Below are 21,692 nucleotides of genomic sequence, written 5' to 3' on the forward strand. Positions count from 1 at the left end.
GAAATACATGTTAATAAACCATTTATTAACACTATAAGTAACTATTACTATATGTCTGAATAAAAAGATGTATCAATGCACATTTAAATAATTTATTAATCATTTACTTACAATTTCTAAGTGATCTTATGAACCACTGACAACTTGATAACTGGTGTGTAAATTATGCTATACTTAATTTAGAAATGATAAATTGATCATTAATAAAGTATGAAAAAAACAATTATTAAACACATTAAAGATATGCTTTTAAATCAGGTATAAAGCATTTATATCTTTATTTATAAACTGCTTATAAATGTTTATTAATGCTTTATAAATGATTTCTAATGCTTAACTAATGATTAATAGCATGCAGTTATTATAAAGTGTTACCCATTATGGTATTATTCATTGTAATATATTCAAATCCATTTCTGATACTAATAGGTTCATGTTTAATAATTCCTGAATAATTATATTCATAAAGAAATTATTTAGTGTTTGATCGTTGTCATCAGAAGTGACGTTCAAGAATAGCTTGCGCAGCCTTCCATAGAGTCTCCAGTGTTACTGCCCCCTAGAGGAATGTGCTGCAGTTGTTCTGAATGCGTATGACAATCAATCTTTTCAATTATTTTAAAATCAATAAAGTCTTCTATTTCAACTTCAAAAAGTGTGTCTTCTTTCAATTCAGGTTTTAATCTAATTCAGGACATGTGCTATTGTTTTTTTTTTCTACTCTTTTTTTGATAGTTGTTCATGAGTCCCTTATTTTTTCCTGAGCAGTTAAACTGTCCACTATTCTTCATAAAAAAACTTGTGGACTATATGTAAACATCTTTGATGCAAAATATCTTACTCAGTGCAGCACTAAAATATAATACTTAATTATACTTCTTAATTTGGTAAAATAATACAATTTTTGCCCACAACCATATCTTCACAGAACTAATATATATATATATATATATATATATATATATATATATATATATATATATATATATATATATATATATATATATATATATATATATATATATACATTTTAATTGTATATTTAATATTAATATAATAATTTTATTAATTTAATATTATATTTAATTTTAATATGTAAATTTAATTTAATTTAACTATAAGAATAAACTTCAGTCAAATGGACTCTTTGTACATTTTTTCGTGCTTTGACAGCTTGCAAATGTTTATATTTATTTATCTTTTTACTGTTATTTAGAATCAAATTTCTAAATGTTACAATCCAAAATAAACTATTTAAATAAATTCCATCTTAAATATTATCTGTATTTACATTACATTTTAAGTATGCATGCTTTTTTAATACTTTCTGTAATTTTTTTTATTATTATTTTTTTTATCATGATGTTCATTAAACAAAATAATTTCCTGTTCGAATATATTTTGTGTATATGTCACTGAAATAGCAATTGAGACTTTTCTCAATATTTTACTCAAAAGTACAGTAACCTTTGTTCAAAAACAGCTAGGATAGTCTCTTTTAAGAGGGCAAGAGTACTTTTTAGGTGTTGTGGTGGTAATGCAGGATGTAAATGTTATTCTGATTTACATGTGTGTGTATCTATGTGTATTTACAGATCTTTAGCTAAATTGGTGTTGTTCCATATTTACATGCTTCAAAAAACTAATATACTATATATAATGGCTATTTATTCTTTTTTGGATTAGCATTCTATATATAATATATAGTGGTTGGCAAACTTATTTTAACACTAGTATTTTCACCAGCTAAAAATGGCTTTAACTCGGTTATTTCTATCTTTTGCTGTTGTGTGTCAGTAGGAAATAGCTGTTTACATTTCCAACACTGTAAAAATGAATCATGGGTCTTGTAATTTTCATTAAGAAAAATTAAGGAGATAATTAAAAATAATGTGTGGATTTCATTAAAGGAACTGTGATTCAGTGTTTTATAGAAAATGTTGAGAACTTTTTACTAATAAACCCAAGAGATGTGTTTTCCTAATTTTTAAAGGAAACTTAAGCAGTTTTGGTCCTTGAATTTGGGAACTGATTAAACTAAAATAATTCAGGAAATAAGGCTACCTATTTATTTTAAGATAATTAGCTCAATTTTGCAGGTTTTTTTTTTAGAGGTGATTGTTAGTTCCCAGCATGCTTTGCATATGGCTGGATATGGAGAGTAAATTGTAATTAAATTGTAAAGTTAAACGCTGCGTTATGTTTTTAAATGAAGGGAAGCATCTATTAATGTTTAATGTTCAGTTATGTTTGACATTTGAAAGAGTTTCTGTTACACTGAAGTTTCAAGAGTAGAGCTTGTGGTTATGGATACTAAACCTTGTTTAATGAGCAGTAGCTCTGCTAGCGCTAGTGCAGTACTTTCCAGTATTTGCCAAGTATTTTCCTACTTGAGCTGATTGGCTGTATACAGTCTTTTAAATGTATAAAATAACTCAAGTCAAACACAAATATACCTCACTCAAAGTCACAGAATTTTGAGAATCAACTTAAAATAAATTTTAAGCACATTTCACTTATTATACTCTTTAATTCAACAGCAAATGTTCATTTAGCAATTAGAAACAAGACACACCTTTGGAAGTTGAAACAGTAATGCAGTAACACTGGAGACTCTATGGAAGGCTGTGCAAGTGATTTCTGAAAGTCAGTAGTGACTTTCTGCATCGCTTTTGACAAAGAAAACTTCCGCACAATCTTCCATAAGAAATCTGTAACAAGTCACAGCCTTTATAGCTGAAATAGAAGATTGTATTTATTTGAAACTAAATGATGTATTGGTAACTATTCTATTTCTGTGGCTAAAACCACCATCAAAATGTTCTTCTAGAAACCACTAACAATGAGATGGATTTCAGAAAGAAAACTTATTAAAAGGTTTTAATTTAATTCAACCTGATTTACATATGATAGTAAAAGATGGTTGTAAATATTGTTCTTTGAACAAGTAACAAGACACACCACTTGACGTTTACATATCAAACTCTATGCATTCTACTTCTGAATGTCAAACTTGGTCAAGACAAGTACAGTATCTTCCTCTAGGGGCGGTAAACTGCACACTCGTAATGCTTTGCAAGCTTTTTCAATAGTATGTTCTTTCACAATCAGAGGCTGCAGTTTTAGGACCCCGACTATAGGACCCCAGCTATAGGACCCTAGTTTTTTTGTGACAGCGCCACCTACCAAACTAAAACAAGGATTAAGCAAGTTTAACTAATACATTATGCTAAATCTTACACATTTAACATTAGCATGCTTTCAGGCTCATCTTTTAAGTTAAATGAATATGCTGGCTAGATTTACTAATTATAAAACTCAACAAGGATTAATTAAATCATGGCCATGAATAAAGAACGTTGTAATTAATAAATCTAGAGGAAAAACTTGTACGGCTACAGGAAGAAATGCTCACACTTAAACAACACACATGCAAATAAGAAGACAGGATGCACAGGTTTGATCCGTCATTAGATTCTTAACATGCAGATTATCTGGTTTATTTGTATTCTTCTCAAAAATGGATGAGTAACAAGAAGAGTGCAGTAAGTTTTAAAGATGTCTTTGGTGTTTCAGGATGTTCACCAAGTTGATTGGTCTGGTGACGGACCGTAAGCTGAGCGAGGGCCCTCGAGATGATGGAGGAGCTGCAGGAGAACAGAGCATCCCACCGCAGACTCACCAACACACTCCCAAAGCAGGTACACCTATTCTATTCTATTCTATTCTATTCTGCAATGTACTGTATATTGTTATGCTCTGTTATTGTTGTCTGATCTTTATTCTATTCCAGTATATTCTAGAATCTAAATTCTTTCATTTCTATTTTGCAAACTGTGTTATATTGTAAATCTACTCCATTAACTTCAATTTGTATCATGTTCTGTCCATTCTATTGCGTTCTGTTATGTCATTTAAATTGCATTATGTTGGTATATTCCGTTTACTCTTAAATTCTCCTGTTTTATTTGTATTCTGTTTTGTTGTTTTTTGTTCTCTATTCCATTATATTATATAATCTCAATTCTATGTTCTATTGTATTTGTACAGTACTTTATTCTTGTCTGTAATCCATGTTTTTTTTTCTATTCTGAAAACTACAGTATGTCTTCTATTGTAATTCTACTATATTAATTCTTCAGTTTATAAGATATTCTGTTCTGTCCCCTCTATTGTTTTCTATTCTATTCTGTAATTGAAACTGTTGCTATATTCTATTCTATGTATTCTGTTTTGTTGTCTTTGTTCTCTATTCTATTTTATTCTATTCTCATCTTTAATCTATCTGTTATGTTGTTTTCTGTTCAACCAAGTGCCAACTATGCTGTGTTCTATTGTAATTCTACTCTGTTGTCTTCTGCAATTTCTGTTCTATTCTATTCTGTTTTCAAAATGATATTATTTTCTGTGTTATCAATCAATTCTAGTCAAATGTAGTTATTACTTTGGGGGTTAGAGTATTTTCATAACTTCTAAATATATTCTCAAAGTGTCTATTTTTTGTATTTAGTGTTATCTAGGATGTGTAAAAACAGAGGTTCTGGAGAAATTCTGAAGACCCCAGGGTTTGTTGCCCCACTGTGGACACAGTCTGCTGGATGAGGCCCATGCTGAAATCCACAACCTGTGATTGCCGACAAACACACAACACTCGTGGACATTTTACATTTACGTTAGTCATTTAGCAGGAGTCATTTTATCCAAAGTGACTTACAAATGAGGACAATGGAAGCAATCAAAATCAATAAAGGAACAATGATATGCAAGTGTCTCATTTGTTGCGCCCTCTGCTGGTGGTCATGTTAATAGCAACTGCAGTGTTAGTAGAGTGTGTGTGTGTGTGTGTGTAGAGTATGAAGTCTCTGAAGGCCAGTCATAATGCATCGGATGAAGTGAGGAGAGACTGACGAGTTTACAGCCGGAGACACAGATTCAGAGCAGAGTTCTGGACCAGAGGGACAGCTGTCATCCTACACACATACTTTATGTACAATATGATACATCTAGTTACAGTTCAGAAAACTAAACAATTAAACTATTTATATTATAGTTACAATTTATTGTGGATAATTACATGCAAGTAATCCTAACTATGTAGTAAGTACATGCAGTTAATTAAGATTACTCCGTACTTAAATGTATAATTAGAATGCATCTTAGGACATCTTATAATAAAGCATAACCCTACTAACTCTGGTATTACTATTGGTTTTGCTCATGCTTAGTATTGAGTATTTCAACAAATCCCTAGCATTGTGGGGGAGCGTTCTGCTCTGAGCACATCCCTGCATTTCTTTTTGTCTGTTTCAATAGTGCGTTTGATGTGAGTCAGGAGCAGAAATGGAAGACGAAAGAACAGCAGCTCAAGCTACAGGTGGCCCAGCTGGACCTCGCTGATAAAAACCAGATCCTGGATAAGATCAAGGCAGACAGAGGTAACCACACACGACCGCTGGTGTGTTAGACTCACTGCTAGTTTATTTTCAGAAGATTTATATGAAAAACTGATGCAAGAAAACAAGGAACTTCAGCTGTGTTACCTCGAGCAGAAACAACAACTGGATGAAATTAAAGAGTGCATGAAGGTAAGATGCAATATTTGAAGCAGAAGAGAAGAAATAGTCATTTGAAGGAGAAGTTCACCCAAAAAGAAAATTACATAAAATAACTTTTAAAAAAACAAACAAAAAGTTTTAAAACAAAATACTTAATTATAAGTAAAAACGCAAGACATTTATGATGTTAGTAAAGATTTTTATTTCAAATATTCCGGTATGTTGTTCTTTTGAACTTTCAAGTCATCACAGAATCATGAAAAAAAATAATTATTGCAGTTTCCACAAAAATGTTTTCAACATTCGTAATAATAAGAAAAGTTTCTTGAACAAATCAGCATATCAAAATGAATTCTGAAAGATCATGGGACACTGAAAACATTTATTGTGAATTGTTATAATATTTCTTCTGTAGCTTTGATAAAATTAATGCAGCCTTAGTGATCAGAAGAGATTGAAAAGAGTACCTTTTTCATTCATTAAAGGGATAGTTCACCCAAAAATAAAAATGATCCCATAATTTACTCACCCTCAGGAAATTCTAGGTGTATATGCCTTCCTTTTTTTTTTTTTTTTTAAACAAATCCAATCAGTATTGATTTAAAAATGTCCTGGCTCTTCCAAGCTTTATAGTGCCACTAAATGGGTGTTTTTCAATAGTCCAAAAGAAGTCCAATAAAGCGCATCCATCAATAATAAAACATGCCTAGAGCCCCATTCAAACCAAGAACAATAACTATAATTATAAGTCCACAGCTATAACGACAGATAAACTATATCGTTGGAATCACTTTTAAAAAACACTGACACAAAAACATAATCAATTCTACTGTCACGAGTTTGAGAATTTAGCATGCATATGGTTAAAACAAACAGAAGATATCATCCACTAGTCTGGATGCTAATATCGTTATCTTTATATTTATCGTTCATGGTGTGAATGGGCCTTAACACAGTTCCGGAGGGGGAATAAAGGCCTCCTGTAATGAATCGATGTGTTTCAGTAAGAAAAAAATATCCAGATTTAAAATGTTAGAAGCAATAATCTCTAACTTTCGCTAACTGTTGTATGCACGTTCACAATAGAATGTCATTCCAGGGGGATGATGTAGGAATTATGCATCGCATTTCGATATAAGCCAAGAGGAGACTGGTTAATTTCCATTGTTAGGTGAACCGTCCCTTTAAAACACATTCCTGGTCAATATTTCTAAAATCCTAATAGTTACTGCTGTGATTTAGTGTTGGTCAACTTAATAATGGTTTCCGAAACAATAGAAATTAGCAGTACATTTGAAAGAAAAGCTACCATTGGCACTGTGTCGAGATGCAATTAAGGTTAAACTCAAGCCTTTTTAAAAGTAGGATCTGGTGGTGTTTAAGGAAACTGCACATTCACATCCTATTCCAGACTTCCAGCTTTGTCTTTATTATAAAACACACTTTTCACAATTAAATTGCTTCCAAATTGATAAAATATAATTATGCTGTAAAAAAACATTTTGCATAATGGAACAGTATTGTAGAGACTGTTTTATGTCTAAGACCATATTTTCATGGTCTTGGTTTTGTCATGGACTCATACCCTGTTCAGGTATCTATCTGTCTTGACTCAGACTCAATTTACTTTATTCAGCCTGGACTCCAGCTCGAATTTGTAGATCTCAACTTTAAAGTAACATGAGTTATGAACTTAAAGGGTTAGTTCACCCAGATAGCAAAATTATGTAATTAACTTCTTACCCTCATGTTGTTTCAAACCCCTAAAACCTCCGTTTATTGGTTTTCTGATCACCAGTAGTTCTTTTGGACAGTTTGATTCAATAAACCAGTTGAAGAAAACAGTTCACCGGTTCTTTTGCGCTCGACGTAATGGCGTCATTTGCGATGATTGCCCTTGATTCAAGCCTTCGGTTTACCCACGCACATAACACTAGCACAGAATCAGTTCAGAATCAATCACCAAAACAATCAGTTCAGTTCAGACGCTGCTTCACGCTGAATCACACATGTGCAGTATCATCAGCTCCTCGGGTTCACGAATCAGACGCCTCTGACAGAAACGGTTCTTCACTCGTTAACGAGTCAATGTTTTGTTTGTTATCTGGCTCGGCTCAGTGTTCATCTTCAGTTCTCTCTTCACAGCAGTTCAGTCAGTCACTGTTTGAGTAAATGAATTACTCCGGGATATTGGTTTGTTTGAACTCAGAGGGAGTGTCAGCCACATTAAAAAAGTTAACAGCTTAATCCACAAATGACTTAATGCGTATTAGAGATGCAAACCGTTTAAAACTATTCAGTTCAATTTGGTGAACTGAATGATTCGTTCGCGAACCGGATATCCAGACTGATTTGTTTTGAACTCTCTCTCACAACAGACACGGAAGAGAAGACAATGCTGAATAAAGTCGTAGTTTTTGCTATTTTTGGACCAAAATGTATTTTCGATGCTTCAAAATATTCTAACTAAATATTCTCTGATGTCACATGGACTACTTTGATGATGTTTTTCTTACCTTTCTGGACATGGACAGTAGACCGTACACACAGTTTCAATGGAGGCACTGAGAGCTCTCGGACTAAATCTAAAATATCTTAAACTGTGTTCTGAAGATAAAAGGAGGTCTTACGGGTTTGAAACAACATGAGGGTAAGTTATTAATAACATAATTTTACTATCTGGGTGAACTAACCCTTTAATTTCATGTCATGGTAGCTTCAAGGGTTTACTGTTCTCCGCATATGACTCATCTGTGTTTTTGTAGGCTGAGGTTGAAGCTGTCACTCGTGCAATGAACGATCTCAAACTTAAAACATATATCGAAGTCAGAGAAGCTGGCTCAGCTTCTGAACATGAGAGCTTCCAAGATAAAAAACAAACAAAAAAAAACTTCCAGATTTCCAATGCTGCAGTCATGCTTAGTAAAACTAATTCTACCTGTGTCCTTCCAGCCCAGCTGAAGGACATTGCATATGGAACCAAGACCTATGTGTTTAGACCTGATGTGACCAGCGATGATGTTTCAGATGAGCTTGATAAAACGCTCCAATTGGCTTGAGGCAAGAACCTTCTAGAAATTCACTTGTATATATAAGAGGTCATTGCACTATAAAAACATCCTGTGAGTTTTAGAACTCAAAACTTTCTTGTTAGTCTAAAAACAGCTTATATCGAAGCCAGTCTGTCAAAAACATCAGCTTGTGGAATGTGCCACTCTATGATGTAATAGACTTTGCGCAAGCGTTCATATTCTGGTGTTCTGGCCACGGATGTGCCGGTCTTGTCTTTTTATTGCAGGACCCTGTATGTTACAGTAATTACTAAATTACCACAGCGGCTTGTCTCCACGATTTGTGTTGATTGCAAGTGACATCACAGGTAGCGGAGAGTGAAAGTAGCGATTGCAAGTGACATTGTAATTTAGTTTATTTTTTCCTCTCATCGCCACCTGGCCACTGTTATAAAATGTTGGGAAATTCAAACAAAATATAATAAAAAATTCAACAAAATAAAGACTGCAAGTGACGTCACTAGCGGAAGTGCAAGTGTCTGAGAATGCAAGTCTGAGAGTGCAAGTGCAAGTCTGCAGCCAGACCCTCTTGGGCCTGTTTAGCCCCACCCACCTATTCTACTTCAATACCTGCTTAGCCCCACCCACTGATTCTACATTACTGCTTGCCTAACCCCGTCAAACGATTCTACAGCACTGCCTGCTTAGCCCTGCCCACCGATTCGCACACGTAATAGATAAATGACAAAAGCGCCAAATGCAGGTCTACACAAAAACCTAATTATACTCTTCATTTGATAAATTTTTTTATAAAGTGCCAGACAAAGTGAGTAAGAACTCGGTCCTTTGTTCACTTCAGTTTATCACAGATTTTTTTTTACAAATAAGGCACAATGTGATGCAGGATTTTCAGAAAGATTGAAACTAAAATAATATGCTGTGCTGACTATATTGGATTCGAAAGTAATGGCGCAACACACAAGTCTGAGTAAAATTTTATTAATGTATTTTTTTTTGTTTTTAAAGATATCACTATTACTTTGTCTGATGTATAGTTTGAAATGCACTACTTATTCATGCGTTTTTAACCTAAACCAAGAGCAGCATCCATCTGTGAGGAATGTACGCTGTCAAACATACACAACTATTAGCCAATCATATTAGTGGGCATTTACTTCCGAGTCTACAATCCTCCAAGCATAGTCAAACAGAGCGTTTTGATGAGGTGAAGTTAAAAACAGGACAGAAAATACAGGTGCTGGTCATTTATTTATTTATCTATTTATGAAACTTGTATATTATATTAATTAGTGAGATAAACTTTTTGATGATAAATAAAAGTGTTTTTAATCCATTTGCAGGTGTAACAGATGATATCCAGGTGTTTGGTGCTGTATACTGGCTCAAACTCAGGGTTCCTATGGAACTAGCCCTTGGCCTTAATAAGGAGAGAGTCAAAGCACTTGGTTACCTTAACACAAGCATGAGGGACAGCCAGTACTGTTTACAACCCCATCTAGGGCACCATTTCCTGCTTTGAAAATGCTAAAATTACTTGACCTTTGTTGTTTTCTATTCAGACTTCATCAGGTCTGTTCCCCAGTTCTTTATGATTGATGGACAGTGATCTAAATTAACTAAACATCAGCATACACTCCTGCTGTGATCTCAGATCCAGAGGTCCTCACACCCAACCTAGCCACTACAAACTCTACCACTTCCCTGACCATGATGCTCCAATCATATCCTCCACCAATGAGCCGCAGTTTGAAGAACACATGGTCTTTCCAGTGGCCATGAACTCTGATCTCTAATGCGTTCCTGTCACAGTGTCTGGTCTGTGTTTCCCCTGGTGTCCACTATTGGTCTTACTTCCCCATAGAGTCATCCCACTGCAGGCACTACATTTCCCACAAGTCTGTGTCCCATTCATCACTGTTAATTGCACACCTGTTAATTGCACTCAGCTGTCCCCACTCTGTTTCATGGAGTCCTTGTTTCATGTCACCCTGCTTTCTCGTGTTTCCAGTGTTTTTCATGTTTCTTGTTTTTGGACTTCTTTCATTGTTATTGACCTCTTGCCTGTTTTGGATTAGATTTTTGGATTTCCCATTAAACACTGCAACTGGATCCCTCGTTTTGTGTGTACATTCGTAACGGTTCCTGAAGTCAAAGGCTCTGGTGTTGTATGTGTTTGATGATCTGGATGTCAAGAAACAGCTGTATCTGGGCAAGACTAGAGTACCGCTCATCTCGCTGGCTCACGATAAAACCATCACTGGTGAGGACAAACACTTGTCTTGTGTGTTCTAGGAACATTGGGAAGAAAATTGAAGAAAACAATTAAAGGTCCCATTCTTCGTGATCCCATGTTTTAAACTTTAGTTAGTGTGTAATGTTGCTGTTAGAGTATAAATAATATCTGTAAAATTCTAAAGCTCAAAGTTCAATGCCAAGCGAGATATTTTATTTAACAGAATTCACCTACATCGAACGACCCGTTTGGACTACATCCCTCTACTTCCTGCAGTAATGACTTCACTAAAACAGTTTTTTTACTAACCTCCACCCACAGGAATACACAAAAAGGGGTCGCGGTCTTGTTACGCTCTGACGGAGAAGCCGAAGAGTTGCGTTTGTGTTTGTCGCCATGTCATCGAAACGCTGTTATTTTCATCTCGAAGTCCAACCATCTTTGTTTGGCCTTCCTAGGGACGCTGTACTAAGAAATCAATGGTTACAATTTATGTAACCATAGATGTTAGGGCTGTGCAAAAAAACAGAATGCGATTTTCATGTGCATCTCGACAGTAAACGATTCACAACACAGGAACTCAAAACTCAGGCAATTTGATAATACCTAAGCCCTATTCGGACAGGACTAGTTTTACAGGGGGTCGTAAGAGAAATATGTGTTTCACAGACGTACTTGGTGATTTTAATCCCGTCCGAATCTGCCACGTCTGTGTTTTTCTCACACAACCTCTGTGATAATTCCAGAGCAAATTACCTACTGTTTTTCAGCAAACTCCGTGATCCTCTGAGAAAACTAATCCCGTCCGAATGCGAATGTCTGTGATTGCCGGTGATATTTTATTTCACAACACGTTTCCATGTGTGTTTTGGCCAACGTGAATTACCGAAGATGCTCTTACCGTGCACATGTTTGATATATTTGCTTACCGGCAAAGAAGTAATAATAAAAAAATAATAAAAATAATAAAATCAAGAGCAAGATCAAGTAAACTGTTAATACCGGCTATTGTAATATCAGCATCAGGTAAGATTACTCGCGTTTACTCAGTTACATAATGTTTTAATTATATTTAATAAAAAAAAGGAAAACCAGTTAAACTAAAGGAACCACACATTAACATGGTTTTGCTATACTAGCCATTTAGTATTTATTGTGTAATAATACTAAGGCAATCATTCTGAATGAATGCAATGCACGCATACAGAGCGCGTGATCTCTGTGACGCCCAGATACACAAATCAGACCCTCCCGCCTGTCCGAATTGGTACATGAAAATCGCAGATGTCAGTTGGTAAGAATCTAAATTTCTAAATATGGTATATTTAGAAAACTAGTCCCATTCGAATAGTGCTCTAGAATATCAAAATCAACTACGGGCGGCAGATCCTTTTCCTATTTGGCGCCTAAACTCTGGAATAACCTACCTAACATTGTTCGGGAGGCAGACACACTCTTGCAGTTTAAATCTAGATTAAAGACCCATCTCTTTAACCTGGCTTACACATAACATACTAATATGCTTTTAATATCCAAATCCGTTAAAGGATTTGTTAAACCGGAACCGGAAACACTTCCCATAACACCCGATGTACTTGCTACATCATTAGAAGAATAGCATCTACGCTAATATTTGTCTGTTTCTCTCTTATTCCGAGGTCACCGTGGCCACCAGATCCAGTCTGTGTCCAGATCAGAGTGTCACTGCAGTCGCCCGGATCCAGTACGTATCCAGACCAGATGGTGGATCAGCCCCTAGAAAGGACCTCTACTGCCCTGAAAGACAGCGGAGACCAGGACGACTAGAGCCCCAGATACAGATCCCCTGTAAAGACCTTGTCTCAGAGGACCACCAGGACAAGACCACAGGAAACAGATGATTCTTCTGCACAATCTGACTTTGCTGCAGCCTGGAATTGAACTACTGGTTTCGTCTGGTCAGAGGAGAACTGACCCCCAACTGAGCCTGGTTTCTCCCAAGGTTTTTTCTCCATTCTGTCACCGATGGAGTTTCGGTTCCTTGCCGCTGTCGCCTCTGGCTTGCTTAGTTGGGGTCACTTCATCTACAGCGATATCATTGACTTGATTGCAAATAAATGCACAGACACTATTTAAACTGAACAGAGATGACATAAACTGCCTTTAACTATAATTTTGCATTATTGACACACTGTTTTCCTAATGAATGTTGTTCAGTTGTTTTGACGCAATGTATTTTGTTTAAAGCACTATATATAAATAAAGGTGACAGGAACCGCTGGCCCAATCAGAGCTCATTACATATTTCTGAAGGAGGGACTTTATAGAACAAGGAAGTCATCAGCCTGTTTTTATGACAGTGAAAACAGCGGTATACAGATAGGTGAATTGTGTGAAAAATACTGTGTTTTTTTACACACGAAACATGAACACGAAAGTTATATTGCACACTGTAAACACAATCAAATCTTCTAAAAAGCACAAAGAACGGGACCTTTAATATTGTAAAATAGTTTGAGGATATACTTTTTTTCTGAAAAGAGTTGCTCTACCAACAAAAGATCTGAGATGTTTAGATATTTTTGTTGGACAACACTGCTGACAACACTGCTGATTATGATTAGTTAGTTAGATTTTTTTGATTATTAGTTTGATTTAATATTATTATTATTATAAAAAATTAGAGAGGCTTAGAGAAACCTTTTTCATGTTGGTATTTATCTTGTGATTTGATTTTTTTTTTTTTTTTTTTTTAGGTATATTTGAGCTCACAGACCCCGAGGGACTTAAAAGTGGCCAAATCAGTATGACTCTGAAATGGACATTCATGTACTTCCCTCCAGCATCCTCGGCTATCACCGCACAACAGACTGAGATCACCAGCAGGACGACACCGGAGAGAACGATGTCTCAAGACTAGGAGAAAACACAGACAGAGACACAACCGATGACCAAAGACCCTTCACTAATACCTCAACCAACTCTTTCTGAGGTAATGGCATCCCCAAGACACCTTAGCATCCAGGACCATACAGTACATGAATCAGTCCGCCATGCCTTTTATTTTATTTTATTTTATCATCACTTTTTCCCCTTTACACTATAGACCTCACTGCCCAAACCCAGACAGCGAACTCTTCCAAAATCAACTAGTAAAAGAGTTTCTTTTACAGATGTCACAGAGCTTGAAAAACAGGTAAAAGAAAAGTCTGCTCTTGTTTAGTTAGTGATGTTAGCGAAATCAAGCATTGATTTAATTGCTTGATTTAAGGCTTTAATTAACCCTGAGTATTATCCTGTACCATTTGTGCAATTCTGTATGTGGTGTTATGATTATGTATTTTGTGTGGTTGTACTAATAATCACAAGATGGAGCTGACTTCAGCCGCTGATGATGAAGAGCCATCATCATCTGTGACCCCAGCATCAATGTTAAACCATGTGAAGTTTACTATTTAAATAAGGAATTCAATAAGCATGTAAAAAGTTAAAAGGTGATCACTGCAGTTCTCAGTCTGATGAGTTGGAGATTTCTGAGGAGCTGCAAGAGCCATCAACAGGTGTGTTTTTGGACTCGGAGTTATGGTAAAATATTCAGCCAGAATTAAAGTTATTGGTATTTGATTTGTCTATGCATGCCAGGCTATGATAATTTGGTTGAATTTGTATTGGTTTCCCTGCCCTGATTAATTGTTGTGACTTGGATTTTGTCAAAATGGATTTTGTCCACAGTTTAGATTCATTGTTTGGAAAAGAGCAGCTTGAACATCATTCAAAACATCTAATTTTGTGTTTCACAGATAAAATAAATTCATATATGTTCGGAAAGACATGCAAGTGACTTAATATTGACTTTGTTTTATTTATAAAGGTTTAAGTTCAGTTTTAAAGTTAAACTCTAATTGGATGCAATATGACAAAACTTAAGGTGCTTCTAGTATAAAAAAAAGTTTGTTTTTTGTTTGTGTTATTGTGGGCAGGAAGGCCCCTGTGCTTTAGCCCTGAGTATAACTTGTATTCAGTACAGCAACATATGATTTTTTTTTTTTTTTTGGCACACCAATACTTATGGCTGAGTGTTAGTATTCAGTTTTATATGAGGAAACAACTGTGCTATTGTTTTACGAATGAGATGAGAATCATTAATATTTCATTCACTGCTGCCAATAATCTGATGTGTTTCCTGTTGACAACCAACAACATAAATGTTAATGTGTGTTGACCTTGGCCAAGAGGCTGTCTTTAAAGTGTTGATGTCTAACATCTCTCTCTCTGCGAGCCACTTGAGACCAAAGAGAGATGGACAACATGAAAGTAAACAGCCCAAACCGTTCACCAACAACTGCCATATTCAATTCAAGTTTATTTGTATAGCGCTTTTTACAATACAAATCATTACAAAGCAACTTTACAGAAAATTACAATATTTTGTAGTAGCTTATAAGTGGTGACTGTCAGTTTGTGCGCGTATGACAGGATTTTTCAGAAAAATTAATACAAGACGTAGTCAGCCAGACGATGAACATTATTAACCGCAATTCTTATATGATGAAGTCACATTTGTAGCAATATTTGTTAGTTCTATTGGTTGATTCAGGGTTAGCATCATCTGAGGTCCTCTGAGGGTTTACATCATCTCTTTTCAGCTGTTCTGGATCCAGACTGGAGCTTGTGTAAATCCTAGTTACTCTGGCAAAACATAGAAACAAATAGAGACATCATTAGCATAGCTGATGTTCCAACAAAGTAAAATTAATAAGTTTAACCCAAGCTAATGAAGAAGAATGCACATTAGATCAGAAGCAACTACACTCACAATTTAAGAGATACATTATTCGAATGCTTGGTGAAAGAGATGCGTTATGATTAAACAGCGAGAGTGTGTCTCATAATATGATATTATCTTCTTGACCTGGTAAGGACTCTAGCTGCTGTGTTTTGGACTACCTGTAGCTTGCTTATTGAAGATGCAGGACAACCACTTAGAAGTGCATTACAGTAGTCCAGTCTAGAGGTCATCAATGCATGAACTAGCTTTTCTGCATCAGAAACAGATAACATGTTTCGTAGCTTGGCAATGTTTCTAAGATGGAAGAATGCAGATTTTGTAACATGGGAAATATGATTTTCACAAGACAAGTTGCTGTCTAATATAACACCCAGATTTTTGATTGTAGAGGAAGTAGCAGTGCAAATTGTAATCTACAAGATTCTCTGTATGGATTTTTTGGTCCAATAATTATTATCTCTGTCTTATCCGAATTTAATAAGAGAAACTAATTTGACATTTTTAACACACTCTGTAAGCTTAGATGATTGAGAAGTTTCATCTGGTCTCGTTGAGATATATAGCTGAGTATCATCAGCATAACTCCTGTTTCACATATAATCCGTCTGCAGTGCGTCTGCACTCCGAGTGCGTTTCGTATGTGGTGCTGAAGCAGCACGGACACATTGTGCTTTCACACAGGACGCATTTGCAGTCCGCTACTGATCCGCGGCTGTTTAAGCCACAAAACACAGGCTTTGTCCATTATTTTGATATCAAATCATGTAAAATAAATAAATAAATAAAATCAATAAGCTTTTTAAGCATTGTGATACTCTTTCATCACAGTACAGTAACAATCTTTAATAGACATATTTAAATTCAAATATAAACAACGTATTACTCATGCATTTGACTGCTGGGTTTTTATAATAAGTTGCTGAAACAAGCTGCAACACATTTAAACACAACATTAGCCTACTTTTCTTGTTAGGATATCACAAACATTCAAAAAAAAAATCACCACAGACAGAAACAGTCGACTCTCGTGTCTTTTGCATTTAAATCTTTATTACACGCAATCCAAATGGTCTTAAATAACTTTGTTTTTCTGCCTCTATAAAAGTGCATTTATAAAGATGCCTTGTTTCTCAACTTTCATAAAGTTGCTCATTTTCTTGTTTTAAATCAAGCCAAAACCCATGTGTTGCGTGTGAAACACAGTAGGCTTTGATTAGTATACATGTTAATTTTTACCGCGAACAACGCGCTGTCACTTTAATTCAGCGCATGCAGCACTGCAAAAATAGACTCAGTACATAAACGATCGCCGCACTGCTGCAGACGCACTGCTCCTGGAACGCATTGACGGACCGCAACCGCGTGCAATGTGAACGCTGGAATCCGTTAACCTGGGTGCGTAAAAAAATATGCAACGCATAAGCACCGCAGAGGGAGTATGTGTGAAACGGGCGTAACAGTGGAAAACTAATTCCGTATTTTCTAATAATATTACCAAGGGGCAACATGTATATTGAAAATAGAAGGGAACCTAGGACGGATCCTTGTGGCACTCCATATTTTACTGGTGATAAATAAGATGACTCCCCATTTAAATAAAATGGTAGCGATCAGACAGGTAGGATCTAAACCATCTTAGAGCCTGCCCTTGAATACCTGTATAGTTTTGTAATCTATCTATGAGTATGTCATGATCTATGGTGTCGAACGCAGCACTAAGATCAAGTAAGACTAGCAATGAGATGCAGCCTCAATCAGACCCAAGAAGCAGGTAATTTGTCATTTTAACAAGTGCAGTTTCTGTGCTATGGTGGGGCCTGAAACCTGACTGAAATTATTCATACAGATCTTTTTATTTATTTATTTTTTGCAGGAAGGATCTCAATTGAGCAGACATTTTTCTAAAATTTTAGACATAAATGGAAGATTTGAAATAGGCCTATAATTTGCCAGTTCACTAGGATCTAGTTTTGGTTTCTTAATAAGAGGCTTGATAACCGCCAGCTTGAATGGTTTTGGGACGTGACCTAAAGATAATGACGAGTTAATGATATTGAGAAGCGGTTCTTTGGCTACAGGTAACAAACTCTTTCAGTACTTTAGTGGGTACAGGATCTTATAAACATGTTGTTGGTTTAGATACAGTGATACGTTTATTTAGCTATTCCTGTCCTATAGTTGTAAAGCACTGCAGTTTGAAATGAGAACTAGGAATGATCCATCTAATGATCTTCTAGTGCTTTACTTCTGTATTATCAACTGATCATAATACAGAAGATGCAAGCATTATTCCTGCTCAGAGCTCACAGCATAAAAAAAGCAGATGTGTTGTATCACTTTGCATCTGTCTATGTTTTACAAATGAACCGTGCTTGACCGATATATTAAATACTTAATATTAATTTCTAGATTTTTGATCAAACAAATGCAGGAATGATGATCACAAGAAACATATTTACTTGGTATCTCTGACCAATCTACGAAGTGTATAGTCTCAAAGAAAGTTGACATCCTCAACAAAGGACAAAAATAAATCACTGGGTCTCAGGAGGATATTGTATTTTTTGTTCCTTGCTGATAAAAGTTCATTTTAAATATATTTTTGTTATTCATTTATCCTACAACTTAGCGATGAGCATTCAGAGATTTAAACAGTCAGCTTAGGCCTCTGTCCTAATAGGAGTGTAGAACGCAACAGAGATCTGCTGTCAGCACAAGCGTAATGGCTTAAACACTCCAACAATGTGGACGGCATGTTTGACAGATTGAATCCAATGATGCACGGAGAGACAAAGCATCTCCAACTCACGTTACATGTCTACATCAGGAAAGAGAGTTTTTCCATCATCCGTCATTTCATACGGTGGAATAATCTTCACGGATGTCCTGTCAGAAGTAGAGAGTGATTGGAGTCCCTGAAGATGCACAGCGAGTCTCAACATGTCAGTTGGTGTGAGGTTGAATGTCAGTTGTGATAAGGTCATGCGATGCCTTGCTCCACCAGCCGTCCGAGTGCATTCGTGTGGAGATCATGTCTCTGAATCTGAAACTAGGCTCAAGAGTGGCAGAAGACAGTGGAATCGTCCAGTTGTTTGTGGAGTACTGTTTCCTGGGCCTGCCGTCAGTCAAGACCCCGCTGTCCCTGGAGAAGCCTCTGCCTGGATACAGCATCTCCTACAACTTCAGCAATGGTGAACAACCACATTCATACTAATCTCCATGCAGATTTTTCTGCTTTAGTATCTATGGCAGCATATTGAATCTTATGGTATCAAGTTGTGAAAAGTGGTGCATTGATTAGGCCATCTCTGAACTTTTTTTTCTGACCAGTTTTAGGTTCTACACCTCAAACCTTCTTAAGCCACCATAGACTCAAAATTGCACTTCTCTGCTTTGGTCTACAATAGTGGTTCCTGTCTTGGAGAACCCCTATCACAGCATGTTTTGATGTCCCGCTTATCTGACACACACATTTGATGTCTTGGACACACACATTTGATGTCTTCAGAGTTTAGCTCTATTTAAACACTCCTGAACCAGCTAATCAAGGTCTTCTAGAAGCTTCCAACTCTGCTTGATTTTGACGGTTTAATGCTAAGCTCATGAAACTTAGTGGTTTCAGTTTTTGACCAACTAGAAAACATGGGTGAGTTGATCTAAAGCAGTCCTGCTTCTAGAGAGAGCTACTGTCCTACTACTGTCCTACAGACTTCAGTTCCATCTCTGCCCCAACACCCTTGCCTGAACTGATCAAGTAGCCTTGGACACCTTGATTAACTGGTTTAGGTGTGCTTGATTTGGATTGGAGCTGAAATTTGCAGGACTGTAGCTTTCCAGAGCAGGACTGGAGACTCCTGGTTTAAATTAATGACTCCATTTAGATTAATTGGGTAATCCAATGCTTTCCAACCCTATTCCTGGAGGCACCCCGACACTACACTATTTTAGAGAGGCATCCACAACGAGTAGTGTTGAGGGCTTGAAGGAACAGGTTTGAGAGATACTAGGGTAATCCAAAGTACATTTATCAGCCACATTGACTGCCCACCATTTTTATTTTTATACTCTTTAATACCTTGCTTAGCCACATAATTGGTTCTTGTAGCTGTATTAGTTTACTAAACAATGGCAGATAAACATTCTTCATCAGTAATTAATCAAATTAAAGAAAAAGTCCTGAACAACATACAATGTTCTGACAGTGATCCATGTGGATAAGGAGAGTAAGCAACACAGGCGGCAAACTCAGAGGGCAGTGCTGGAGGGCCGGAACAAATAACTTGAGCAGTGACACTTGACACTTTCTGATCTATAATCAGGTTTCTTTGTGGCTCATTTATTTGTCATGTAAAGTATATTGTTGTAACATATACTACACTGTGTTATCTAACTCAAATAAGCAGCTAACCCTTTCATTGGCTGTGACAGTATAAAGTTCACATTGTTGAGCAACCCTTCTGCGTATCATCAATATCATGAAGAAACGCAGAGACATGAAGGTCTTCAGCGTCAACAGTAAGTGTTTTTTTTTTTTTTTTTATTGCTATCATGCAATTATTGTCAAAACAAAAGTTTTGAGATTAGTGTGAATATTAGAGTGGTGCGTGTTTATGTTATCTTAAATATTGGATTACTTAGTCATCTCCATAAATATAATATTAAATAGGACCTTGAACACTCTGTTTTCAACAAGTTATCAGTGTTGATTGTCCACCTCAGATGGTCAAACTATATACATTACATGATTTGGTTTATTTTAGATGAATTTTATATGGGATTTGCTTTTTTTCTCCTTCAACCCTGTTACCAAATTTTGAGAGACAGTTTAACCCAGTATTCTTTATATATTATATACATTTATACATTATACATTACATTTATAAGAAAGATGCCAAAGCATTGTAGGTTTGCAAGTAACGGTGTTGAAAATATTGCTTGGCAGGGTCTAGGTTGTTTGGGAAGAAAGTTTGTAAAACATTGATAAACTTTTTCATAGTTTCGTAATTTTTCATAAATTGAAAAAAAATATTTATAATAAAAATATTTGTATTTTTAATGTGACTTTAGCAACAGGGTTTAATGGGTGAGCTTAATGAATACAATTTATGTAAAAACTAATCTAATTTATGTCACTTCCAGGGTGTCAAATTTTATTTTAAATTTTTTTCATGGGTAACTGTGGCATTCACATTTTTTCAAACACATACATTTAGAATTTTTGGTAATTGGTAAAACTTATTCTTATTAATTTTTAATTGAATGCAGATTAAACAGACTATAAATAGCCTATTATTACTGTGTGATATAAAATTTTTCATATGCCACATACATTCAATGTTTTTTTGTTGTGTTTGTTTTTCATTTCATATTATATATTAGTTTATCTACCATATATAGTAGTGTTTTCTCCAAAAACATGATATTCGTGCCTTTTTCAATAATGATAAAACAATGTGTGTCCTATTAATGGAAAGAGCCATGTGCTGACCATTAAAACTTTCCGTGTTTTTCTGTCCCTCACTGTAGTTGTGGACGTTCAGGACAGCAGTGAAGTTATCAGCCATCTAGTTGTTACTGTCGAAGCTCTGGAGACTCTAACACCCATCATGAAAGATCCAGAGCAAGATCGTCCACTAACTACAGTTGCTTAATTTACCAAAACCAATGATTTACTTTTCCCAATCAGCAATATTAAATGTCCCCTAAATCATTTTTGTATATAATTAGATACACTGAAATGAAATGAAATGTAATGCATGGGGCGGTCGGTTTGGTTTTAAACATATGGGAATAAAACAGTCCTTTATGTAAACACCATCATGCGGCTTTGATCCCTTACGGTGTGAAATCATCTCCTAATGTTTCTCTTTATGGCCTCCAGTGTTGCGTTTGATGGAGTGCTGATGTTTAGACCTTTAATAACTTTGCTTAATGAAAAGGCTGTTAAGCCTCATTAGGCAGCGCTGTGGCAGGCGCCGATATTTTATTGAAGGTGCAAAATGAAATCTAACTGGATTTAATGGGATTAAATCAAGCTCTTTAAAATGCTAATGCAGATTTTCACGCGTGTCGAGCTGTGGCGCTCGCGCAGGCACTTCTTCTGT

At 35.8% G+C, this 21,692-nt stretch overlaps 1 protein-coding gene across 1 annotated transcript; it reads left to right on the forward strand.

Moving 5' to 3' along the window:
• Window positions 1-3,449: 3,449 nt before the first annotated feature.
• Window positions 3,450-21,239, forward strand: LOC113043675 (protein fantom). The gene is given in 15 exon segments (XM_074559806.1): window positions 3,450-3,457; window positions 3,577-3,701; window positions 4,511-4,565; window positions 5,314-5,435; window positions 9,928-10,068; window positions 10,157-10,372; window positions 10,716-10,847; window positions 13,556-13,791; window positions 13,906-14,021; window positions 14,307-14,384; window positions 18,568-18,779; window positions 19,791-19,875; window positions 20,017-20,043; window positions 20,045-20,103; window positions 21,115-21,239. Coding segments are annotated over 15 exon segments (1,737 nt in total).
• Window positions 21,240-21,692: the final 453 nt, after the last annotated feature.

This window comes from Carassius auratus, chromosome 25, assembly GCF_003368295.1.
Source record: "Carassius auratus strain Wakin chromosome 25, ASM336829v1, whole genome shotgun sequence".
NCBI lineage: Eukaryota > Metazoa > Chordata > Actinopteri > Cypriniformes > Cyprinidae > Carassius > Carassius auratus.